Source organism: Mytilus californianus, unplaced genomic scaffold (assembly GCF_021869535.1).
Source record: "Mytilus californianus isolate M0D057914Y unplaced genomic scaffold, xbMytCali1.0.p SCAF_11, whole genome shotgun sequence".
Classification (NCBI taxonomy): domain Eukaryota; kingdom Metazoa; phylum Mollusca; class Bivalvia; order Mytilida; family Mytilidae; genus Mytilus; species Mytilus californianus.
In genome coordinates, this window is record NW_026262593.1 from 31845112 (window position 1) to 31872031 (window position 26920).

General features: G+C 31.6%; 1 protein-coding gene and 1 long non-coding RNA gene across 4 annotated transcripts in view; both read right to left on the reverse strand.

Moving 5' to 3' along the window:
• Window positions 1-26920, reverse strand: part of LOC127719904 (uncharacterized) — a 154793-nt gene that overhangs the window by 40136 nt on the left and 87737 nt on the right. For 2 of the 3 annotated variants that reach the window (XM_052226258.1, XM_052226257.1), the window contains 10 exons: window positions 26839-26880; window positions 14432-14614; window positions 13553-13718; window positions 6942-7116; window positions 5656-5802; window positions 5135-5224; window positions 4627-4733; window positions 3057-3141; window positions 2130-2276; window positions 415-579 (listed from right to left, as the gene is read on the reverse strand). In XM_052226258.1, the coding sequence (XP_052082218.1) occupies window positions 415-579; window positions 2130-2276; window positions 3057-3141; window positions 4627-4733; window positions 5135-5224; window positions 5656-5802; window positions 6942-7116; window positions 13553-13718; window positions 14432-14614; window positions 26839-26880 (1307 nt within the window). The remainder of the gene's footprint in view (window positions 1-414; window positions 580-2129; window positions 2277-3056; window positions 3142-4626; window positions 4734-5134; window positions 5225-5655; window positions 5803-6941; window positions 7117-13552; window positions 13719-14431; window positions 14615-26838; window positions 26881-26920) is intronic. The other variant, XM_052226259.1, reaches the window with a different exon arrangement.
• Window positions 19162-24202, reverse strand: LOC127719941 (uncharacterized). The gene is made up of 2 exons (XR_007990566.1): window positions 23413-24202; window positions 19162-20361 (listed from the first exon to the last, which is right to left on the reverse strand). It is a non-coding gene; the product is annotated as an uncharacterized LOC127719941 (long non-coding RNA).

A 26920-nucleotide genomic window follows, 5' to 3' on the forward strand; every position in this document is an offset into this window, starting at 1 on the left:
AATATAAGAAGCACATCAGACGGACTATAAACACAAAAAAAGATGTTAATTTATAAAAATTTGTAACTAAAATCTAGTCAGTAAATGATAGAAAGTCATTAAAACTATCAATAGTATTATGATATCAACTTTTATTTTGTATCAATTTCAACAAGAATGCACATGTTGTCAAGCTTAATCTTATTTTAAGGTACCAGAAAACAGGAAGTAGGTGTCAGACATATTTGAAAAGAGCACACACTTTACAACTCATCATTGTTGAGCTGCTGACAAAATATCAAGTCATTGTGTTTAGTAGTATATGAGAAATATCTGGCAACATTTTTTAAATTTATTCAACATATTGAAAATTCAAAGTATTATCAAACAGGAAGTAGGTATCTTACAGATCTAAATAAAAAAATAGACATTTACCTCTACAACAGCATCAGGGAGGAGACAAGGGACCAGGTTAGCCTCTTCATCAGACAATGGGAAGGTCAGATCAAATTCTTCTGTTAACCTAAGCAGCCAGGGATGCAGTTCCTTTGGGTAGCTCTGCCAAACAACTTTCATGTCTTTATGTAACAGTTTGCCTTCCTGTAAGAACATTTTAATCAATTTTTTTTTTCTGGCATACATATATTTATACACTGTAAATTCAGAAATTATTGGGAGGTTTTATTATTGGGAATAATATGCAACTGGGTAAGTATCGCAAAAATAAGAACTTGCATTCTAATTAATGATCCATATATCTGTATGCAGTCTTTTCCCAAAATTGCAATAATTAATCTCACATTTTTTTCCATTATTCAAAAATCGCAATAATTTCTGAATTTGCAGTATGTGTGCACTACAGGATATCAATTCAAAATTATTACAGTTTTCCCCTTTTACACATAGGGTATCTGACTTTCTGATTTCTAACATGTTTTTATTAACTATACCAGATAATAATTTCACATATAATCAATCAATTAGTTTCCAACTTAGCTAAATACATAGACATTCTACAAAATCAATGACTTCCAAAAAACATTTAAGATAATTCATGATATCAACTTATACATACAAGACAGTACTTGTAAGAAAGATTATAACTTGCAAAATTCACCAATGACTAACTTAACTTTCTGAATAATGTAAATTCAATTATTTTCGTTGGTATCAATTTTCATGGTTGGAGAAAATTAATGTGATTTTGAGGTTTCTTTTTTCTTTCTTGTTTCTGTTGTTCCTATGTAAATAACTAAAAACTTGTATTTTTAAATTCAATGTTTCTCCATAACTCACGATTATTAATGAATCACTGACAGGAATGCCATATTACATGGTGACAACACATGCCATCATATCTACAATCAAACAGGTCAAATTACATGCATGGACATTTACAATATATGCAAACACCATGATGATCTACAATCAACTGTGTCAAATAACCTGTATTTGTTCAACTGCATCAACACATGCCATCACATTCAAAACTAGAAAAATTGATGTCTGTGCCTTACAAAGTCTATGATTTGGGAAAGAACTCCTTCAAGAATTTCTTATAAAAAATAAATGAGAATGAGTCCATGTGACACAGATGATGCCCCCGCTAACATATAAAGGGCTTAACTCTGAAACAGCAAAAGTGACCTCACCCAAATTCAAACTTGATCTGTGTTTTGTGGGAGTAAGCATTGTGTATAAATTTCATTACATTTTGTTCAGGCAAACTAAAGTTAGAGAACAGAAACTAATTTTGGGATGTATGGACGGAGCCAATAGACATGGGTAAAATTTCAATGTCCCCTCTGCCGTGACAGGGGCATAAAAACTAAATAAGACAATGTACAATGATAAGAAATTGTAAAGAATATGAGAAAGTATCAATAAATTCTAATAAAAAAGGGATAAGGAAGAAAAGTGGATTCAAATAATTTCCACTGTCATACCTCATTCAACCCAAAATATATTCAGATTAAGAAATGAAATATGAGGTGCAAAAGTAAATCATGCTAGTAAGATTCTGTAAATGATTCACAAAAAACTGTCAACAAAGTCAAGAGCAATAGAATATACACAAAGAAGAACTGACACCTCAATCACTATAGATCATCCACTTCAAGAAATAGGTATAACTAAATAGGTCAAATTACCTGGATGGGTCCAACATGTACTGTGACAACACATGCCATCACATCTACAATCCACTGTGGAACAATTACTACCAGTGACCTAAGGAACTCTGTGTTAAAGAACTGCAAAGATCCCAAGTCATGTAAGAACTGAACTGCTTGTATCAGCTGAAATAAAAAGGTATGAATAGCTACATTCTTTTCAATACAAATATGTCATTTCATCTAAAATCCACCAAATTTTAGGTTTTACAAGCTATTAAAATCAAATAAATAAAGGAAAACACATGCTTTTATAGCATGCTTTTCTTTATAGTTCTTACAATTTCTTGTCCTTGAAAATATTTTTTTCATCTTGCTATGTTGGCTCCATTTTGCATTATGTTTTTGTCCTCCTCCCCCACTCTTTTGGCAAAAAGAAAAAAAAATAAATGAAAGGGGACATAACTAAATTCTAGAATTCTCCTATGCCACTGGTATAAGTGTAAAGTTACATGAATAAATGTGTACCAGTTAGAGAATGACCACTAAAAAATATTACTATTCAGCGCTAAATTATTAACATTTTGAAACTCCTTTTGACTTTTAAACATGCAGTAGACATTGCATGGCAAAATATGTATCAAATGCATCATCAAACTGAACCAATATAAACTCTCCAGATTAAATGGCAATAACTGTGGATAAATCATTATTCACGGAGTATTAATTTTTGTGGATTTCGTGGGTAAAGGTATGCCACAAACTTAAGCATCCAAAGAAGAACAAAGTCAATTTGACTTGTATGCATACTTCAACAAAACATCCATCAAATACAATGTTGTCTCAATCCACAAAAGTAAATAAATCCACAAAACTCAGGTTGATACAGTATTTCAAAAAAAGATTTGATAATGTATTTTTCTCTTTATATTGTACAATAAAATAAGGAATGTAATAACATGATACCTCTGCCTCATCCAGAATACCAACTTGACTGCTCATATTCTTCACATCACTCAATGGAATTAGGTCTAACTTCTTTTCTCTTTGTCTGGAAATAAATAATCATTTAATTCAAGAATTCATTTTTCATGGGCTTTATTTTTTTGAAGAGAACTGCCATGCTTGCAATTCTTTATGAATAAGTGATATCTCAAACATAATAAAATTGAGAATAAAAATGGGGAATGTGTCAAAGAGACAACAACCTGACCAAATGAGACTACCTTAGATTATCATTGATTGGAAAGGACTTCATATAATGTAAATGAACATGAGATCCAAAGTTATTGAAGGTGTAATGCCACCAAATCATAGTTCGTCACATCCGGTTGCATACAAAAAAGGGTTGAAAAAAAATATTCCCTTGAATTTGACAGTTGTAGGAAATTATTCCTACATTTCATTGCAGTAAAAAATTTCTGAGTCATAAACATATGTCTTGGGTGTTTCAAAGCACCGTTATTTTTTTATCTGGTGTTTCTACAGAATACTTTGGAAACTTGAGGTAACATGGTTACTAAAGCTTGTACACAGGTAAAAAAGGGATGAAAATTTGATTGGTTAACTTCCAGTGATGGTTATTTTCATATATGCAATGAAATAAAGCAGCCACAATATCAAAGGAGCACTCATCTTATTGCTGTTCTTCATATTGATAGTTGCTGAAATAATTCAATAAATTTATCTGAATTTGTGTAAACTATTGTGTGTCCTGTAGTATTTGGATTGATTGATTGTTAACTACTTAATATCTAGCAGCAGTTATTATTATCTTAGATTCTTATTTTGTTTACCATGATTGCTTTTTTTCCCTAACTGGAATAAAAACTTTATTATTTGTGCCTCGTGAGTTGTCAGATATCCCAATCTAAATAAACAAACTTATGAACTCAATGTGGTAAAGGATAAGTACAGCTATTGCAACTATCGATGTTGCATTTTTTTGTCATCTTCTTGGATACTTTGAGATCTATTTATCATTTAGGAAGAGTGGGGTATTCTTTGATGAGGCAATATACCAACATACAGTCTTCTTTAAAGGACAGGTGTTTATACAAAAAGTAAAGCTCGGAGTTTTAAAAAGTTTGAATAAATTGAACAAAAACAAAGATCTGTCATTAACACACTATTCTCCAAATAATGAAAAACATTAAGATATATGACATAAGATAGAACTGTCCTGTGTGCCTTGATTATCTCCTGGAAAAAAAAAACCAGGGAAACATCAACCTGAATTATCCTAATGTTATTCTGTGTCAAGAAATTAACTAAGTTGAGATGTCACGAAATAGAAGTTTCTCACGGCATAATATAAGTTCCAAGTTGAAGAAATATTCTGTAATATCATTTCCATTGGAACAAATATAACAGTATGTGTTCCTTACGGAATAAAGGGTATAGAACATTTGTTCCAACAGGAACATATATTACGACATTGTTTATAACAAAGTTTCCAGGGGAACTTCTGTTAGGTAGAACAAATATACATTGACAGAGATACTGTGGAATTTATTTTGTAATCGCATACACCTACTTCATGACTAATTTTTCAAGAGACAGCCAAGCTTCAGGAATACTTTCTCCCATATACTTCTGTTGCAGTGTAACATCCACCAAAGATTTATGTAAATTGGAAATACCCTGAAAAAAATATGAATAAAGTTATTTTTCTGTATGAAGGAATTGCAAAAACATATTTCAATCTCAATTGACTTTAAATCTTACACTCAAATGACTAAAACCCTGTTTATAACATTGATTTTAGGTCCAATAAGATATCATCTACTAAAAATGTTATTATTTGGACAGTCACAATATTTGTATATTCTAGGGTCTTAAATAAGATATTAATTAATAGTTTGTCACTCAGGACATAATCATCCTTATTTATGCTAGGTAATAAAAAGAAGATTTTAAATATTTTCGGTTAATTACCCTCACTTTTAGTCTACTGAAATTTGAATAAGTACACACTTTTATGCTTGCCATTGCTTGACATCAATTCAATGTAAAATATGAATGATAAGAATTAATCTGAATACCTCTCCTGAGTAAGAACTGACAAAATAAAACCCAGCAATCTGTGGATAGGTAGCCATTAACTCTTTCTGTGGAATCCTTGATTTCTCCACCTAAAATATAAATGTAATGAATGAAAAAAATAATATTCAGTCTTTCAGTTGAGATCTATTCCAAATTCTTCAAACAGTAACATATCAAACGTAACATGAGAATTGAGATGTTCATTAAAATTTTGTCATCTAAGTTAACAATTGATGTTTATATCACAATTTCATGGATTAAGTATATATATACATGTTCATCTAATTTAAGAATTTTCATTAATCATATTTGAGAAAATAAATTAGTTCATTGATATTTTTTCTCCATTTTAAGTTGGTTACGTCCAAAATAGTGAAGCTGTTTGCAAAATCTGACAAAATATGTGACATCTCCAATTTACAATTCTATGATCTTACTTTATCATTGGCTACTTTAAACCATTCTGAACACAAAATTGGCACAAGATGTATCATTGAATTTCTTTTAATTTAGAACTGACCTTATCACAATGTGTTCCCACAACAAGGATTGGAGCTTTAGGAGCATGGCAAGCTATAGAGTTCAACCAGAAATCTAGTCCAGCATGTTCAAATCCAAGACGTATATTCCATAGCAAAAGGTAACAGGCTCTATTGGATAGAAAGAACTGAAAATAGAGAAAGCTTTCATTCTACAATGTGGGTTAAAACACATTTTTCTCGATGTTATTGATGAGTAAACTGGACAGATGCACTCACAAACTGAATAAAAGTCTTAAGTAAAGCTTTTGAGTGCACCTGCTTAGTTTTATATAAAAAAAATTATATATATATAATTCTCAACCAAAACTTTTTTTTTCTTTTATAATTTTAACCTTTCATAGGATTCCATTCATACTACTAAGGCAGAGAAAACTTAACTTTCTAAGAAAAGTGACCTTGAAAAAAATGCATAGGTATTATTATAGCAAAAATAAAAAAGGCAAACTGACAAAACAGGTTTTCACTTTTAAAAGAGGTTAGACTGTATATGTGTAATTTAAATCATAAATAAGTCCTGTATTAGAAATACATTTGGAAATAATCCTTGAGAAATTTGATGGTTACTGAATAAAATGTCTAAGACCCATACCTGAGCCAGGAAACAGATATTTTCAAAAAAAGAAACTATTTTTTCTTATAAAAGAATTGATTAAAGAATTGATTTTAGCATTTGTATGCTTAGACAAATCTGAAAACATCAGTGACATAACAAGGTAATAACACACACAGAACACCTCACCTTTAAAATGTTTAATTGTACTATGTCCCTCACCTGATGTGTATTATAATATACAGTCTGTCCAGCAAAGTCCCAGACACTATAGGTACTGTTGGATTTTGTTCCTTTAACAGTCCACCTCACCTTTAAAATGTTTAATTGTACTATGTCCCTCACCTGATGTGTATTATAATATACAGTCTGTCCAGCAAAGTCCCAGACACTATAGGTACTGTTGGATTTTGTTCCTTAAACAGTCCACCTCAACCTTAAAATGTTTAATTATACTATGTCCCTCACCTGATGTGTATTATAATATACAGTCTGTCCAGCAAAGTCCCAGACACTATAGGAACTGTTGTATTTTGTTCCATTAACAGTCCACCTCACCTTTAAAATGTTTAATTGTACTATGTCCCTCACCTGATGTGTGTTATAATATACAGTCTGTCCAGCAAAGTCCCAGACACTATAGGAACTGTTGTATTTTGTTCCATTAACAGTCCACCTCACCTTTAAAATGTTTAATTGTACTATGTCCCTCACCTGATGTGTGTTATAATATACAGTCTGTCCAGCAAAGTCCCAGACACTATAAGTGATGTTGGATTTTGATCCAGGGACTGGGACATTCCAATTTGTTATGTCTATACCATCAGTAATCTTTTCTCCATAATCATGGTATGAGGAATAGCCTGGGTTGGTTAGAGCTCGTATTAAACTACAAATAAAAATATCATAATGAGTACTCAAAATCATAAATGGATTTATATATGGCTGTTTAACTAACATCCAGTGGCATATTAAATGCATACTCAGAACGAAAACAGGTTAATTTGATATCCCTGTTGAATATGAACCCTGCTTTGTTCTAGACAGACATGCTCATTCAAATTTTAACTTGCTGGTTCAAAAGTTAACAGTTCACAGGAAGACATGTCACCCTACCAAGACACAATATTCTGACTCAAAGCCCACTAGTCTTTGCTATTACTTCAAAAGCCATGTGCCTGGCAAAAATGCAGCAAATACCATTTTTGAAGTCTTTGGTATTGACTCCGGCAGGTAACAAACTAACCTCCAGCATTTGAAGTTAACACACCATCAGAAGACAACACAGACAGTATAAAAATTGATCTGGTTGTAGATGCAATCTCTATAATATCTTATATTTGTTTAAAGGGAAAATTCACGATTTTTTACTTATCATCTTATTATGTTCATAATACCATAAAAAACATATTCACCAAGTTTTATCTGCATATGAAAGCTAATAAAGAAGAAAATTGGGAATTATTAATTTTATTTATTCGAACTTCCTGACTTCTGTGACGTAGTTTAAGTCTTTTTGCATGCCGGGAGTGAAATTAATCTCATTTAAGTCTTGTTCGTTAATCATCTAATAACGCGATTTGAAGCGCATCGACGACTTTTGGCGTAGCTATTAACCAACTAATAATTAAGAAAGTAAAGTGATCAGCCGTACAACTTTTAAAAATAAAATGTACGATTTATATTTTAAGGATTTCTGATATGATTATAGTCATTATAGTAATAAAAGTAAATCATACAATAGAATATGTTTATGAATTTTTTTTCCGACGGATATTTTCAACAAACATATATAACTGATAGTGTATTAAAAATGCATGTTAGTATTCTCACCTTTTACTTCAGTCTAGCAAACATTTCTCGCTAGTACTGTGTAAAATTAATACAATGTGTATTGTACTGTGACACTTAGTGACTACCTGTTGAATGCGTGGTTAAATTCAAGGTATTTAAAGGTTTGCATTCTGTAATTCTAATCTTTTGATCTTCACACAGTGAATTTAGCCGTCACGGTTCACCGTTCCAGGTGTGAACATCATTTCGTATGAATGATAAACAGGAGTGATAGTTTGAAACAGAAAATAAAAAAAGAAATATAATTATTTTGGGGGAGTAATATGTTGGCACAATAACTGGATAGCCGTGGTATATTTTTATGTTTTCCGTAAGCTCAGTTTAAAATGAATTATGACTGCTGAATATTTTTGTAACAATGAAATAATAATGACATTCTAAACACAAGTGTATGAACTAAAAATTGTACTATTTTAAACAAGAATTGGTAACCTTGAATATTTGAAATAGATAATTACCAATTGCACTTATATAATCTGGTCCGTCCAAAGCCGATCTTTATTTACATACTCAGGAATTAATGTCCTTTTCAAAATATTTTAAATCTCACAACGTATAAATACTTCAGCCATTTGAAGAAAGATGTTTAAAAAGTTGACAGGAAATTTAAGGTCAACTTTGTCTTATTGGAATGAGATCGAATAATTACGAACAAAAATTATTTTCCAGTTTGAAAAAGATAAAAAAAAATGATAAAAGAGAAATGTGGGTTTGAGACAGAAAAAAATAATTATTTGGGGAGGAATATGGTGGCAAAATACCGGAATCGCCGTTATATATATTTTTTATATTTTGCGTTAGCTCAGTTTTTAAATAGATGGGTGAGTACTTTGTTGTAACATCGGAATTCTGAATAACTTTCAATGAAATAATTTTATAAATAAAAATGGCCCACGAAAACGAGCGTATAAACCAAAAACTGTGCTATTTTGAATTATCATCGGTAACCTTGAATATTTAAATGTGCAGAGAAGAATATCAGTTACATTAATATAGTTTGGTCCGTCCAAAGCGATCTACATTTACCTAATCGGGAATGTCCTTATTAAAATATTCTACATCTCACAACAAATGGTTTAGCTATTTGACCAACGATGTTTAAAAAAATTTAACAGATTCAATCTAACGTCAACTTTCCTTTATTGAATGGAGACAGACCGGCGGAATCAATTTTCAATGTGCTTTATATCTTGTACCTTTACAAGACTTATCATTCATTCATAAACCATGTCTATACCGCAGACATATATATACATATAATTATATGTCTGTCTTAACTGACAAGAATACCCCTGGTTTTACACTAGTAATTTGTTGGGGCCCTTTATAGCTTGCTGTTCAGTGTGAGCCAAGGCTCCGTGTTGAAGACCGTACTTTGACCTATAATGGTTTACTTTTATAAATTGTGACTTGGATGGAGAGTTGTCTCATTTGCACTCATACCACATCTTCTTATTTCTATAAGCAGTATATTCTTTAAATTTCTGTGATTTAATAACAAGAAAGAAAAAAATCCCGAAATTAATTTGATACTTTGATACTCAATATTTTTCCTGGAAAATTTCACATCCTCATTCGGTCTGAAAATAAGATAAGAAACTGGTATACAGAACATGCAGAAGTGTGAATGTCATTAAACCTTGTTATATCAGAAACCATTATAAATGTGAACCTGTATACGTAAGACCTCATGGGACGATGTACCTAACCACATACAGGTAATATACAAGTAGCTCTGTTATACCCGGAAATGTCAAGGTTAATCACTACCGATACAGAATGTACCAATGCAAAGTAAATTCTGATGATTGTGAAGCATTACCATTCATGATTTTAGAGGAGTCTTAGGTGGGGGATTGCCGGAACGATTTAAATTCTGACTAGATTTTTTCTCAATTTAAATCACTGAACTAAAAAAAAAGAAGAAGAAAACTACGTCCAAGAACAGAATTCTTCTTGTAAATAAATAAATACAACGTTCTTATTTTGTAACTTTCGATAGACTTGACCTCCAACCCCCCTCAAACCTGGGAACATTGTATCTAACAATGTTTATGTTCCTGCCCAAATAAAAAAAAAAAGAAAAAAAAAAAGAAGAAAGAGATGAACCACTAGAGATGAACGGTAAGTCACATCAGATTCAGATATTTATATAGTTGATTGTCGTTAACTAGAGATGTATAGTTACATGTCTCTGCGTTAACTGATAAGAATAACAGGAAAGTATAAACTTGAAATAGATTTATGATGAATAATATGCAACTGCGGCACCCCTTTTTATCAAAGCGTACATGCATGTATTTTAAAGACTGTCCGTTATTTCGATTATAATGACAATTGTACGTGAAATCCTATAGTTGGTGCAGGGACAGTTTATACTAACGTTAGTATAGAAAGTCCCTGGTTGGTGAGACTTTTTTTTTTACCAGATATGCGACTTTTCGTATTTATATTTTCTCTTATATTACTCTTATTTGATATTTTATGCATAAGTGCAATATTGGGTATGGTTTATTCCCCCACAAGCTAACGTAATAAATTAATCAACCCTCAAGCTGATCAGACGTTAATACAACTACTATCAGTCTATCCGGATTGAAGTTTCTTTATTTCTTCAAATAAACTTTTTGGGGATCATTAGATTACGTCCAGGGGTGCGTCTAAACACTGCAAAGGAGTCCTTAGTGCACTAAGGACTTATAATATGCCACTAAGGACTAGATGGGGTGCTGTTACATGTAATTTGTTTTCATATTATGGTAGAGATCGATATTTAATGCATAAATTTCAAATTTTGTAGAAAAATAATCACAAATAAATCAGTAATTTAACATTGTTTAGACACGTGCCGTTTTTTCTTTGATATTGCCGAAAATCAATGAACCGTTAGACACGTGTCAAATTACATAACTGATTACACTGTTATCTTAATTTGGAACAAGTATTTTACAGTTTTATCGCTAAAAAATTGCCAAAAGTTAGATACGAATAAATAAATTATTTTTCAGTTTCAGATTATTTCAATGATCAATTTTGATTTAATTTCGCACTGAATAAGTTGTTTAAATTTTATTAATTTTTTTTTCAGAATCAAGGAATTGTATATTTCTTGAAAACTTATTTAATAAATAATAATCATGTAAACAGACGTATTTAAAACATGAACTGTTTGCACAGTGTTTATTTCTTTTGCGTTTGCTATGGTTCATTTTCAAAATTTATTATTATATAAATAACACGTTTGAGCAAGGATTTGTATAAAAATCCTTGGTTTGAGCAATATCTTTCAGGACAAAAACGAATTCTATATGAAAAGAAATTTTTACATTTTTTTTGTATTATATGTCTCTGCATGAACCGATTGGGCGGAAGATGTGGTATGATTGGCGATGAGAAAACTCTTCACAAGAGACAAAATGCCACAGAAATTTATTAATTACAAGTCACCGAACGGCCTTCAAACAATGAGCAAAGCACATACCACATAGTCATTATTTCATAAATTATTTCTTACAATATCTTAAACACTCTAACTTAATATTAGTTAGTGCACATCAGAGTCGTGCACCTATTGCAAATAACTTTGTCGGAAAAGAAATAAAACAAAAGCAAAATTATTTGTCCTTTTAATCATTGTAAATAAGAACAACACATTTAATTATAAAATATTAAGCATTAATCTTTTCGAAACAATTGTTAAGTACTTAAAATAAAAAGATTATGATTGTTTATTCAGTTGTTATATTATATGGCACGTGGCAATCGGTTCACTGATTTTCGGCATATCAAAGAAAAACAGGCACGTGCCTAAACAATGCATAATTACTAATTTATTTGTGATTATTTTTCTATAAAATTTTAAATTTATGCATTAAATATCAATATCTACCATAATATGAAAAGAAATTACATGTTACAGCACCCCATCTAGTCCTTAGTGGCATATTATAAGTCCTTAGTGCACTAAGGACTCCTTAGCAGTGTTTAGACGCACCGTACGTCCAGTGGCATATATATTACATGCATGTCGGAACAGGAAAATTGGCATACGGTTCTATTAGAACCATGTTCACATTAATATACATTATACCCAACAATTGAGGTGATGACGAATTTCTTCAACTGTGTGTGTTCGAGAACAATCTAATTGAAATATAAATCTGTGATTTTACCATGTCCATAACTTCGATGAACCAAAGCAAGTTAGATATCGACCTGTATTTAAATAAAATTGGTTCTGGATGTTCTTTCTTATATCCAATATACAATTTTAAATTGCGACTATCTATAGTTCCGTAACTTTCTATCTAGGCGTATAAACCAATGATCGACAAGTGCGTACATTTTTGTTAAATCAATAGTCTTTCATGTTTCAAAATGTCCATCATTATTGACAACGAGTATATACTTACATTTTCCCCAATTTACTCTTGGAAAAAATATGTAAATAGATTTTTATTTTATCAAATCTTTTTTTGGAATTATTAAGATTTTCATAAATATCATTCTTTACACCAGAAATGTTATTTATAAACAAGCGTATGAGTTTAGTAATGACTAGTATATCACTATCGGAGATGTATATTATACACCTGATAGTTTCAAAATGGAAAGTTACAAGTTATCGGCGGTGTACACTGATCAATACCCTCAGAAGTGAAGCGATGCATGAACATGCTTTATGTAATTGTGTAATAAGAGTTTTTAAGCCCGACAGGAAATCGCTTGAGTACCTGGACGTGTCACTTCACAATACCTCAGGGAATAATTCCTTTAGCCATGCTGGTGATCAGATAAGAGAAGTCCGAATTTATTTAATTAAGTTTATTACATAAAAGAATTATGAACAAATTAGATTTTCGAAAACGATTTTACACAGAACACTTATTTATGACTTTGAACTTTTGACTTTTTAACTAATTCCCATATAAATTTCTTGTTTCAAAAACTTCGTAAAGAAAAACCAGTTTAAAAACGACAGACCATAGTTATTTAAAAAAATAATATCATTTTCCGTAGCAAGTTAGTTAGTCGGATAAATGCGACTACGTTAGGTTACTGCTGGTTTTGATCCTTTGTGGTTTATAGTTATATCGTGGTTTCTAAACCGAGAAGATGTCAAAATGACCGCACGCAGAGAATTGATACTCTAAATTTAAAATCGATGGTGATCTCTTATCTAGCAGAATAAAACTTTAATATTTATGAATTTGTGCTTTTTTATACAGAATGGACATAATATCAATTTTTTATTTTTTTGCGAAGTTTCCCTTTAACTTAAGGTTTTTCTTGATTCATTTGGGAAATGACATTAAGGTGAATAGAATATCTCATCAAAATGTCTATGCATGCAGTTGACTATCATGTTTCATGAAAAGTGACATCATTTGATACTAAGTATTACTGTACTGGTACCATTAATATGCATTTATTGTTTGGTTCTTCAACTCCTTTAGAATGCATGATCTTACCTAGTTTTCCCAGCACCTCCCAGTCCTACCACCATTAATTTTGTTCTTTTACACTCTACTGAGCCTTGTTGGAGCCTCCTCAGATAACCATATACAACACTGAATCCACGACTGACAATCTCCTTTGGTGGGGTTCTCAGTGACGGACATCCATTCAAATGTAATTCTACAAAAAATAATAAATGCAATTATCCTTCCTGTCACAAAAGTGAATACTTCGTAACATGTGAGCTGCTCATTATAAAATAAACTTTGATTTCACTTTACATCTACTTATAACATCAGAAATCTACATAAGTGTTCATAAAAGAATAATTTGTACGTCTTACATTGAAAAGATTACGGTCAAACCTGCCCATAAAGGTCCCCCTCAAGACCTGAGAGAAAACTACCCTTATAAGAGAGATGACCTTTAATTGAGCTTTACAATGCAATGAAGTTACTTAAGTGGGATAAGAAGAGAATGGCCAGACAAGACATGTTTTTCACTTTAATAGGAGTGACTTTTAAAGTAGGGTTGGCAATGCATATTTTTACATATAATATTGTTTTATCATAAAATTACTTTATAAAATACACGTCTGTCAAGTTGTTAACTGAAAAAAGTTTTGCATGGATCTTGCAAAAACTTTTGGAATTTGGGGTCATCAATGCTCCTCAATTTAATACTTTATTTGGCCTTTTTAACTTGTTTGATTCAGGCGTCACTGATGAGTCTTAAGAAAATGAAAAATGCATCTGGCGTAAGTCTAGTATCTATGATGAGTTTATTTTTAGTTAGAAATTATCAATGGTCGAAAAGAAAATTCATATGGACTTAGTTTTCTGCAAAAACTACTGAGGATTTCAAACTATCATATGACTGAACTCTTTCCTTACCTCGTAGCGGAAGTCCACCTAGTTCCCCAGACAACTTCTCTATATCTGGATTATGGGATATGTCAAGTGATTCTAATTGCAGTAGCTCCTTCACATGATCAGGAACCAGAGTAAAAGCATGGTACCGTAAGCTCAAACTTTGAAGATTTTTTAGTTTCCATATCACAGAGGGTACTGCAGTTTCTAAAATGAAACATTAAGCAACGAAATTTTAATAATTACTTTAAGGGCATACGATACAGTAGCAGGTGCAGATAATAACGTTTTCAAAACTTTTCGTGTTGTTTTCGCGACGTTGTTAATCAGAACGTAGTAATTTCGCGATGTTTCTAATAAGAACGATTACATTTCGCGACGTCGCTTTAGATGTAGTCACATTTGCGGAAAATCCACTGACGTCATAATCCCGATTGCACGAATTTGAAAAAAGTACCTGCAATGAAAATAGGCCAAATCACAAGAATTGTTATATTTATTTATTAATAAGGAAGTCAACAATATTAACTTCGAATGGGGAAAAAATCAAATCCACATTCTTAACTTTGTATGTCTGTTATTTCATATAGGAAATGAATAAGAGAGATGAAAAACATAAGACTTCGATGAGAGAGAAACCCAACTACACAAAAAATCAAAGCGCGAAAGCGCTGTAAAGGCAGTTAATTACAGGTTGTGTGTATTTTTAGTCCAGTTATATCATTATCTTGCATAGTACAGTGTACTTATCAGAGGTGGCTTTCAGTATTTAAGATTTAGAGTTCTCTAATGATATTGAAAAAGTTTTATGAATGTCATATTCTGAGCACTATATGAAGGCATTTGTTCTCACTTGTTTATGAACTTGTGCATTATGTCCAGTTTGTACCTTTTTTATCTATGTTTATAGTCAAATTAGTTATCAAAGGTACCAGGATTATAATTTAATACGCCAGACTCGCGTTTCGTCTACATAAGACTCATCAGTGACGCTCAGATCAAAATAGTTATAAAGCCAAACAAGTACAAAGTTGAAGAGCATTGAGGACCCAAAATTCCAAAAAATTGTGCCAAATACGGCTAAGGTAATCTATTCCTTGGATAAGAAAATCCTTAGTTTTTCGAAAAATTCAAAGTTTTGTAACAGGAAGTTTATAAAAATGACCATATAATTGATATTCAAATACTGTTTAAAATAGTTAGGCATTTTCTTTTTAGTAATAAGTAAATATTATCAACTGTATTTTATTCAACTCTGCAAATGTGGTTTGTTACTGGTAAGTATGGATGATAGTTGTTTCATTGGCAATCATAACACATCTCCTTATTTATATAATGATCTATATTCAACGACCTCAGGTACAAAAAAAATGTATGTAACTAAACTGTGATGGGAAACCTTTGACTTCTTTCTTTTATATAAACTTTTGATTTGGTACCATAGAACTATGTAGAATAAATGTACATTGCAACATGTCAACTCTTTCAATGACAATACTTTTTTAGAAACTATAACTCCAAGCAAAATTATATTTCCAAGTTTAAAGTAATTTATGAATGAAAAAAGGAGTTCTTAATTAAGAAATAAACTGATTCGCTGAGCGCAGCTGGATACACCCGCAGAGGTCCAACCCTGAACAGTTTGGGCAAAAATGGACACAATATTCAAGCTTGATACAGGTCTGAATTTGGATTGTAATTAAATATTTGACATATTATAGTTTCTGAATAAATTTAGTCAAAGAACTTGAAATCGGTTATATGAAATGAATTTATATTCAATTCAAGATTTCTTGCTGTTGTGCAATAAACTGTGCTGTTGCGCAATACTTAATAAATCTGTTGCCAGACTATAAACAAATAAAGTTCAATTTCTTCTCAATGTCATATTTGAAATTTATGAAAATCTATAGGGAGATTACATCAATAGCTATAAATAATTCACCAAAATTTCATGCGAACTGCTTAAAGCATTTTTGAGTTGTTGTCCAACAACAGTGCACACGCTGAAATGTCTCGCCTTCTTTACTAATCACTGATATTATGTTGATAGTCCTTAATATAAAGCTTTATTACAACTGTCACATAAACTTAACATTAACCAAGAAAACTAAACATCGACCAATGAACCATGAAAATGAGGTCAAGGTCAGATGAACCATGCCAGGCAGGCATGTACAGCTAACAATTCTTCCATACAACAAATATAGTTGACCTATTGCTTATAGTTTAAGAAAAACAGACCAAAACAAAACTAGATACGCCCGCAGAGGTCCAACCCTGAACAGTTGGGGCAAAAATGGACACTATATTCAAGCTTGATTCAGGTCTGAATTTGGATTGTAATTAAATATTTGACATATTATAGGTTTCTGAATAAATGTAGTCAAAGATCTTGAAATTGGTTATATGAATTGAATATGCAATTAAAGATTTCTTGCTGTTGTGCAATACTTAGTAAACCTGTTGTCAGACTATAAACAAATAAAGTTCAATTAATTCTCAATGTCATATTAGAAATTTATGAAAATAAAAAGGGAGCTTACAACAACAGATATAAACAATTCACCAAAGTTTCATGAGAATTGGTGACAGCATATTTGAGTTATTGTTTGAAAACTGGAAAATCACCCCTTTTTTTAATGAATAAAACCCCATAACTCAGATATGTAAAATGTAAAATTTATAAAATTCTAAAGGGAGCTTACATCAATACATACAAACAATTCACCAAAGTTTCATAAGAATTGCTGAAAGTATTTTAGAGTTTTTGTCCGAAAACTGGAAAATCCCCCCTTTTTTTATGAATAAAACCCTGTAACTCGGAAACGTAAAATCTAAAATTTATAAAAATCAAAAGGGAGCTCATGTCAATAGATATAAACAATTCACCACAATTTCTTGCAAGTTGGTGAAAGCATTCTTGACTTATTGTCCGAAAACTGGAAAATCCCCCTTTTCTTAATGAATAAAACCCCATAACTCGGAAACTTAAAATCTAAATTTTATAAAAAATGAAAGGGAGCTCACGTCAATAGATATAAACAATTCACCAAAGTTTTATGCAAATTGGTAAAAGCATTTTTGAGTTAATGTCCGACATGTTGACGATATACTGACAGATGTACAACGGTATACCATAATACGTCCCGTAAACGGGCGTATAAAAACTTAACAGAGCAATGAACTGTGAAAATGAGGTCAAGGTCAAATAAAACCTGCGCGACTGACATAAAGATCATAAAATATTTCCATACACCAAATATAGTTGACCTATTGCATACAGTATTAGAAAAAAAGACCAAAACACAAAAACTTAACTATAACCACTGAACCATGAAAATGAGGTCAAGGTCAGATGACACCTGCCAGTTGGACATGTACACCTTACAGTCCTTCCATACACCGAATATACTTGACCTATTGCTTATAGTATCTGAGATATGGACTTGACCACCAAAACTTAACCTTGTTCACTGATCCATGAAATGAGGTTGAGGTCAAGTGAACACTGTCTGAAGGGCATGAGGACCTTGCAAGGTACGCACATACCAAACATAGTTATCCTACTACTTATAATAAGAGAGAATTTAACATTACAAAAAATGTTAACTTTTTTTTCAAGTAGTCACTGAACCATGAAAATGAGGTCAAGGACATTGGACATGTGGCTGACGGAAACTTCGTAACATGAGGCATCCATATACAAACTATGAAGCATCCAGGTCTTCCACCTTCTAAAATATAAAGCTTTTAAGAAGTTAGCTAATGCTCATGCTGCCGCCGCCACATCACTATCCCTATGTCGAGCTTTCTGCGACAAAAGTCGCAGGCTCGACAAAAACTGGAAAATCCCAATAAAACCCCATAACTCAGAAATGTAAAATCTAAAATTTATAAAATTCTAAAGGGAGCTTAAGGATTGATAATTTAGTCTTAGATGCAAGATTTTTTTATCAGTTGTTAGTGGCTTTGAACTAGCTGTCAGTAACTGCGAGTACTCTCAGATCTGTACTTAGTGTCTTTTTGTTGTTTGGATGTACAACTACCCGACCACGTCCACTTGTATTTGTATTTATCCATCTGATGAGTTAAGCCTCTTTCAACTGATTTTTATAGTTCGTTCTTATATTGTACTGTTACACCACTGTCCCAGGTTAGGGGGAAGGTTGGGATCCCGCTAACATGTTTAACCTCGACACATTCTGTATGTACATGTATGTGCCTGTCCCAAGTCAGGAGCTCGTAATTCAGTGGTTGTCGTTTGTTTATGTGTTGCATTTTTTGTACATAAATTAGGCCGTTAGTTTTCTTGTTTGAATTGTTTTACATTGTCATTTCGGGGCCTTTTAGAGCTGACTGTGCGGTATGGGCTTTGCTCATTGTTGAAGGCCATACTGTGACCTATAACTGTTAATTTCTGTGCCATTTGGTCTCTTGTGGAGAGTTATCTCATTGGCAATCATACCACATCTTCTTTTTTATATTTACATCAACAGATATAAACAATTCACCAAAGTCAAGGTGAGACAACAAAACTGAGTGGTAAGATCTCTGAAATTTTTTACACGGTACAAGTTTTTCTCATTGTTGGAGATTGTACGGTGACAGTAACACCTGTAACTGCTTAAACCCATTTCTTATGCACTTTAGTTCGATAAACTCACTGAATATCATACCACATCTCCTTATTTTTATATGCATTACAATTTACATGTGCATGTAATTATAAATATATATATATCAGAACAAAATTCATTGCGTCACTTTTATTTCTGCATCCTTTGGCACAATACAAGTTCTAAAATTACACAACATAAAACAACTAAATGTTATTTCAGATGAAAGTTTTGTTTCAGTTCCATTCATAGGATTTGTTAGAATTTTGTATGTTTTGCCAAGTCCAATAATTCGCTCTATGTGTACATGTTAATTGGAGACTTTTCTATCCTGTATAAGAGTTTTGGAATTAATTCTGTTTCTTTTTTTGAAAAAAGTTAGCAAACAAATCTTGCACATTTAAACCTTTGTCTGCCATCACACTGTCACCTGGATGGCTGGATCACATAATTGAACTACATTTTGTATTCTACATCTTTCAACTATTTCATAGTCACTGGTAGAACCAACATATGCATTAGAGACATAGTTGACTAAACCACCAGGCGTCGAACATACAAGTATTTTCAGTGTTTCTGTTTTTATATGATGAAAAGGTTGCCTGAGCTCTAGGAGCTTTAGTTTTATCACGGGATATTCTGTGCTGTCAATAATAATCCAAGTCGTAGGAAACTTTAATTTGAAGTTGGATGGCGAAAAATGCCTGACTAAACCACTAGATGGCCAAGTGTTAGCCTCACACCACTGTTTAGGCATAAAAACAATCCATGTATACACAATATTCTTAACACTAGATTCAATCTAGAATCTAGAAAGTTCAAAGTTGGTTGTATAATGCCTCAATTTCATCAAAGTCATAAAAAAACTGATTTTCAACTGACACCCTATCAATTTGAAAATATATGTATCCCAAACAATGTGCTGTTGGACCAAGTGTGGTCAAAACAAATAAAAATTTAGTATACAACTCTAAACTGGTATAAAAATGCATGGCTGTGTCACGTGTCTTCATTTCAAAATTCTCTGCTGAAAACATAGACATTGATGGTGTTTGCGTAATTCCATCTTTGAAGCTCAACATTAGCTCAGCAGTTGGTGGTGGACAGTCATAAATCCTTTCTGCAGTATGAATGACTTCTTCAGGAAAACCAACTTTACAATCAAAACTTTCCTCTAGATTTCTACTACAATATTCATCAAGTTTAGTTTTTTTGTTTTCACAGGAAACTGCCCTGATTTTTCTTTTTGCGGACGATTCAGTCTCTTGCTTGGTCCAGGAAAATAGGCTGGGAATGGCAGTAGACTTTAAAGTCTCTGTATGGTGGGTTTGCGACCTGAAAAAGGTTATAAAACATTAGTTTTTTGATAATTAAATGAACTTCCATTAGCAATGTATACTTTGTATGGAAGCAAGTTAACTCGTACCATTGTAAACTCGTACCACGTAAACTCGTACCAAAAAAGTTAACTCGTACCAACGTAAACTCGTACCACTGGGAAGTCGTACCAATCAGAACTCGTACCACTGCAAACTCGTACCATTAAAAGTATATTCAAAAATACGAATGTTTTATGATTTTTTTTTGGGTAAACTAAATAAAAAAAGTTGAATTACTTGAATTTTATACTAGATTGTTAATAATGAAAACTTAGACAAAAATACGAATCAGCGTTTTATGATTATTTTTGTTTAAGCTTTATACAAAAAAATAAAATATCCGAATTTTATACCAGATTTTAATGAAAACTTAGACAAAAATACGAATGTAATTACTTAATTCCTTTGATTGTGTGATTATTGGTTGATTATTAACTAATTAACTTGTTTAATCATTTTAGCATGGTCATATTCTGCTAACAACAAATGGAAGTTTTTAACGACCTTGACTGGCTATACAGCCCTTGCACGGTCGGTATTCTGCTAAAATGTGCTGAATATTGTATAAAAATAAATTTCATACTTTCTAACTGTTGGTCATAAACAATTTTAAACCTTTAAAACACAAGAAATAAATTCTTTCATTAAATAAAATTCCTTTTAGAAACAATAGAAAAATACCCAAATCTATTCAATGTTACTGATTTGGAATGATTATAAAATTAAATCAAATAGTTGTCAGTAAAAGTTTAAAAAAGAGTCTATTCAAGGGAGACAACAGAGCCATTCTGCCACGGTTTTCTCTATCCAATTAGACAAGGAAAGGAAAATTAGCTACAAATTGGTCATTGTAATTACAAATTATATACATTTTACAGACTTAAGAGGTATTGAGTGAAATTTAAGTATATATTCATCATTAAACACCATTTGAATGCATTTAAATAAGTTGGTACGAGTTTACAATGGTATGAATTTACCGTGGTACGAGTTAGCAGTGGTACGAGTTTGCATTGGTACGAGTATTTTTTTAGTGGTACGAGTTGACATTGGTACGAGTTGACAATGGTACGAGATAACTATAATTCCTTTGTATTACCTGGCGAAATATTAACTAGATTTATTCATTACAATCTGGATAAAACTATGTTTTCCTGATTCAATGTATGTTATGTAAATCCAAAGGACAAACAATGACAGACTTATGCAACAAACGTACATTGTTTGTACCTAAATAACTATAATATTGATGAGAGCATGTCATTGTTTTGTTTCCTGTTAACATTTTCATTGATATTTTTCAAGAAAGTCTATGAGGCATAGCTTATGCATTCCTGTCATTACTACATTAGCATAATTACTGCTAAAATAAGGATCTCCTGTAGTTGGTGATCGCAATACTGGTATACTAGTATTGTGCACAATACTGGTATAAAAATTTTGTACCAGTATTGTATTCCAGTATTGTACCAGTATTGTAAAATAAACAATACATATAGGTAATTAATCTTCTATTAAAGGTGTCACATATATACATGATATATGCATAATGATATTAACATATGACATGACAATTTTATATGGAATGATTGAATTGTATGTTTAATTGATGATGCCATTGATGGTACACTGTGATGGTAATCAAAGAAAGTTTTAAATCTTCTGATGTTTTTTTCTTAAGCATTTTAACAAACTCTTTACTTTCTTCTATGTTTTCTTCCAGCTCTCTCTTTCCAAGTCTCAATAGTATATTTTAGTGAATTTTATATTGACATTAATGCTGTTATAGCTTCTGTATCATCAGCATTGGTTACTTAGTGGTATTGTTTATTTTTTCTTCAGATGGCATTTCTGCAACCCCCACTTCCTATATTGATATTTATGTATTCAGTCTGTGGACTTTCTCTTACGCTTACTAGATTACAAGCTTGTTTAGATAGCACCTGTATGGCTCTCTTACTGTAGGAGTGCTTGTCTAGTATTAGTATTTGAGTATTTGTACCATTAGATATATCTGCTACAAATTGTATTGCCCATGGTTCTGAATCAACTGCTTTAACTACCCTTAACATTCATGTAGACAAACTAGTTAATTTGGTTATAATCAGGTTCCCCTATTAAGCATATTTTATGTTTAATGGATATTGATATCTTTTATCATGTTTATTGTGAAAGATTGATAAGAAAATAAAGACAAACAAATGCTTAGAATCTTAGTATACATGTATTAAAATATCTGTAAAAAATATACAATGGCATTCATGTAAATGTTGAATTTACAGTGTTAAAGTGTAATAATTAGCTTGAATTTATTAAATAATAACTCAGATAATAAAGCTTTTATTTTATTTTATCTAAATTAAATTAAATAAAATATAGAAATATGAATTATTAGCAATTTTTTTATATAATTAACAATTGTTTGAATAAGATGAGTTAATTACAATAATCTTTTGTTTATTTGTACAAGTATAAGTAATTATTTTTAACTGGTTGTTAATTGATTTCACAATTATCCTCTATAATCTTTCTGAGTTCATTTAATCTCCCTTTGATCTTCAATATATCTAATTTTACTTAAAATTCATTTTTCATTATACACCTTAAAGTATAGTGAACAATACAACTACAATACTGGTATATCAGTAATGTACCAGTATTGCTGATTTTTTTTAAAAAAGTTACAATACTGGTACAAAATTTTTATACCAGTAATGGCAGTATTGTGGACAATACTGGTATACCAGTATTGCGATCACCAACTACAGGAGATCCTAAAATAATTCTCAGTATGATATACCTCTTGTAAGAAATCATTATAACTGTAGCAATCACCAAAAAATCTCAAACAGATCACATTGAATCGTAATCCAAAAAATGATGACGTCTTGAATTAACCACCCCCTTTTATTCTAAAACGATAATTGCGGTTGTAAACAGACTTTGGTTTATTCGCATGGCGATTACATATATAACTATATATTTCAAAAAGAAAATAGAGTTTTACCATGAATAGTTTCCTGCACGTAGTCTTTTTCAGTAAAATGTGCCTTGCAAACAACAGCTGATTGAGATGGACTCCACGATGAAATCGTGTTCTCGTCTAAGCTGCGTTTGGGCCATGGCGTTGATCCAACTTTTCCTTCTTTTTAAGTCATTTGGAAATGCATGTCCTCCTCTTAAATGACATCCAGGTACACAACAACAAGTACTTGGCATCGTTAATTTAAAATGTAACTGAAATAGTTGCACAGTGCAGAAACCGGAAATTGAGGAACAGGATCGGCTACCACGGCGCCACCTATTCAGGAACGATAATTTGCTACTTTATATAACTGCGAAATAACAATAACGTTAGACGGGTTCACGTGCATAAACAGAAATGCGCTTTAAATTGTATAATATAATTAATGTTCAGTCGACTCTTAATTATTATATCAACGACTGAAATGATTTATAAACATATAGATTGCAGATAACACTCGAAATTAACCCGAGCTCTTTCCACACGGAATTCAAATAATTCTAGTTTGTCAATCGGTTGACTGCTTATAATGCAAAATACAAATATATCAAAAGTTTTTAAAACTAACAAAACACAATGATCGTTTCTCTATTTCCCAATGTAAATGAAATGAAACAAAAAACATTTTATATCACAATAAGAAGAGGAGAGAATTCAACATTTCCGGATCTACTTGGAGCCTAATGACCCCCCACGTAGATAAGTTGGATATCGCGGAAGGAAGGATTAACCCGGCAACTAGAAAGGCATTAAAGCACTGCCTTTAAAAACCAAAACTATAAGTAATTTATATAGTAACTTCACCATTTGGCTCACAAAAAAACGTAATAAATAATGACAGGGCATCTTACTGTTCCTGACTTTGAAAAGGTACAATGAAGAGTTTAACGACATTTTTAGAATTTAACCCGTGGAATATATATGTGTATGAAGAAGAACTGTCAGTTAAAATGACACAGTTATAAGCCCCGTATTATAGCCCAAAAACAAAAACGCACCCGTTGATGTGCTAAGAATATCCTGTATGTACATTATATTAAGAGAGAAAAATCGGCACACAGGAATTAGGTATTTGACAGACCAGAGTTGCAACTCATTGATGTTAAGTTACTGAACAATACAAAGTCTTTTTGTAAAGAAGTTTCTCAGATAAGAAACAAAATATTTGTTGGACCAGACAAACAATGTGGTTGCACTCACTCCTAGATTGAAGGTATAATATTATACAGACAAGTAATTCAATGATTATATGTACCGTAATAAAAAAAAATACCCTGAAGACAAGCTTAGGTAACTTATCTATTGATACAGAATCATTAAATTTCATGCTCTTATATCGACTGCTGTATGAAATGTTATACTACACTGTAATGGACTAAGCTGACCCGATTTAATGTGGGTATGATTTTGTGTTCATGTAATGCCTATAGAGTAGGTCGTTAGTTTTCTTGTTTGAATTATTTCACATTTTCATGTAGGGGCTTTTTAAAGCTAACTATACGATGTGGCTTTTTTCTTTTTCTTTTTTTTTTTTTTTTTGTGTTGAAGGCCGTAGGGTTACCTTTATTAGCATTTATCTTCGTCATTTGAACTATGGTTGATAGTTGTCTCTTTTGCATTCATACCAAATGTCCTTATTTTTATATCATCCCCCTTACTTTATAATTGTTGCACATTTTGTCATGACGGGGCCTTTTGAATAATTAAAACTATGTTCGAGCTGTGTTGTCTACATGAATTGTATGACTAATGTCGGACATGCAGAGATGCAAATTAATTTTTTTATTATATATATCTGTTTTGTTTCCGAACATTTCTTTTCTAAAAGTAATTTTCTAGAATACTTTTTCTATCCAAGTTTCTTAACAAGTCATAAAGGTTTGGCAAATATGCTGCTATTTACGAGGAGCCAGCTTTATTAATTTTCACGATGTTGTTGCGAATAAAACTTATTCCAATGTAGTTTGGCGCCTTATTGGCAAACGTCCCGTTTGCCAATAAAAATTAAGGTTTATTGCTTTTATTGAAAAAACAAGCACATGGACCCCCAGTTTTTTCTTTTGCAATCAATCAAGTTCTGTTTCAAGAGCAATCCGCCAAAATTTTACGAAAAAATCAACGATAGAATTTTTTCTGCACTTCTGTGTAGACGCAAAAATATTTTCATCTTCTTTATTTCACTTGTATTAAAAGAATTTAGGATATAATTATTTATTTGAACCGTTAACTTGTTACAGCATGCTGATGCCATGGATCAAGGGAACATTTTACAAAAAACCCGGTTAGATTATGACTGTTCTTTCAAAAGTATTGGTACTTTCCTTAAAAGTCCTGATTTTAAAAATTTCAGGGTTTTTCCTTCAAATATGCAAATTTCGAACCAAATTATCTCAAAAAGTAAGTCATGAAGGTATATTTTTCTTTGCATATTTCAAAAGTACACATCGAAATTGACCTTCTGCCAAAATTTCAAGAAAAAATCAACGAGGGATCTCTACTGTATCGTATGCCCTTAAAGATAATATCATAATGTTTACAGTAATATATATACTATTCATTTAATGGGGGAAATCTAAACAAATAAACAACAAATAAGCAAATCAAAAAAAGATAAAAGAAAAAACATAATAGGACTGAATATTAACTACAATAATTGTTATCAATTTACCAAATCACAAACTTTGATAAGTCTCTGTTGAACATATTCACAACATAACCTGAAACTTATGATAGTGTTTACATATTTTGCAATATGTTTTGACATATTGTCTATTTTGTGTAAATTGGTTGTTATTGAAAGCATTGGTAGTATTTATGCCTAAAATCTTATTGTTGTCACATCAATTTTTATTAGGAGTCAACATTCTAAGTTTTTAAATGACTTATAAACAGTGCAGTAGAGTGGTACAGTAAGAGAAAACTGTTATGTAAACATAATGTTTTAAATATGAAATACCCTTAGTTTTTAAGACCCTTTTAGCCAAATGAATGAATATATCAAAGAGTTATTTGCTATTACAGAATCTAAAGCATTCTGGGTAATTTTTACAAATGTGTACACCAAATGTTGTGATTGGTTAACAGATTCCTAAAAAATAGAAATCAAATATAGAAGAAGAAGAAGAAGAAGAAGAAGAAGAATTTATTATAGTGCAACCTGAATAAACAAATAAATACATGTTTTAAATTACAAAATAAGCAGCCAGCCAAACAAAAAATAAAAACAAATAAAAAAGAACATGCATAAAAACACTATATGCATGCACTGCACTGGCATGAGCTGTTATTTGGATCCCATGTTTGTATTAATTTTTTAAATTGGTCAAAAGATGTTTCCATTCGACAATGGCTTAAGGCAGCTCATTCCAGATTTGTGCAGCATTAAAGCGAAACAATCTTAAACCATACCTTGTGGTTCTGACTCTCGGGAGTACTCCTGTTTCCTGTGATCTTAAATAATACTTCTGAATTTTAATATCAATTAAATCAA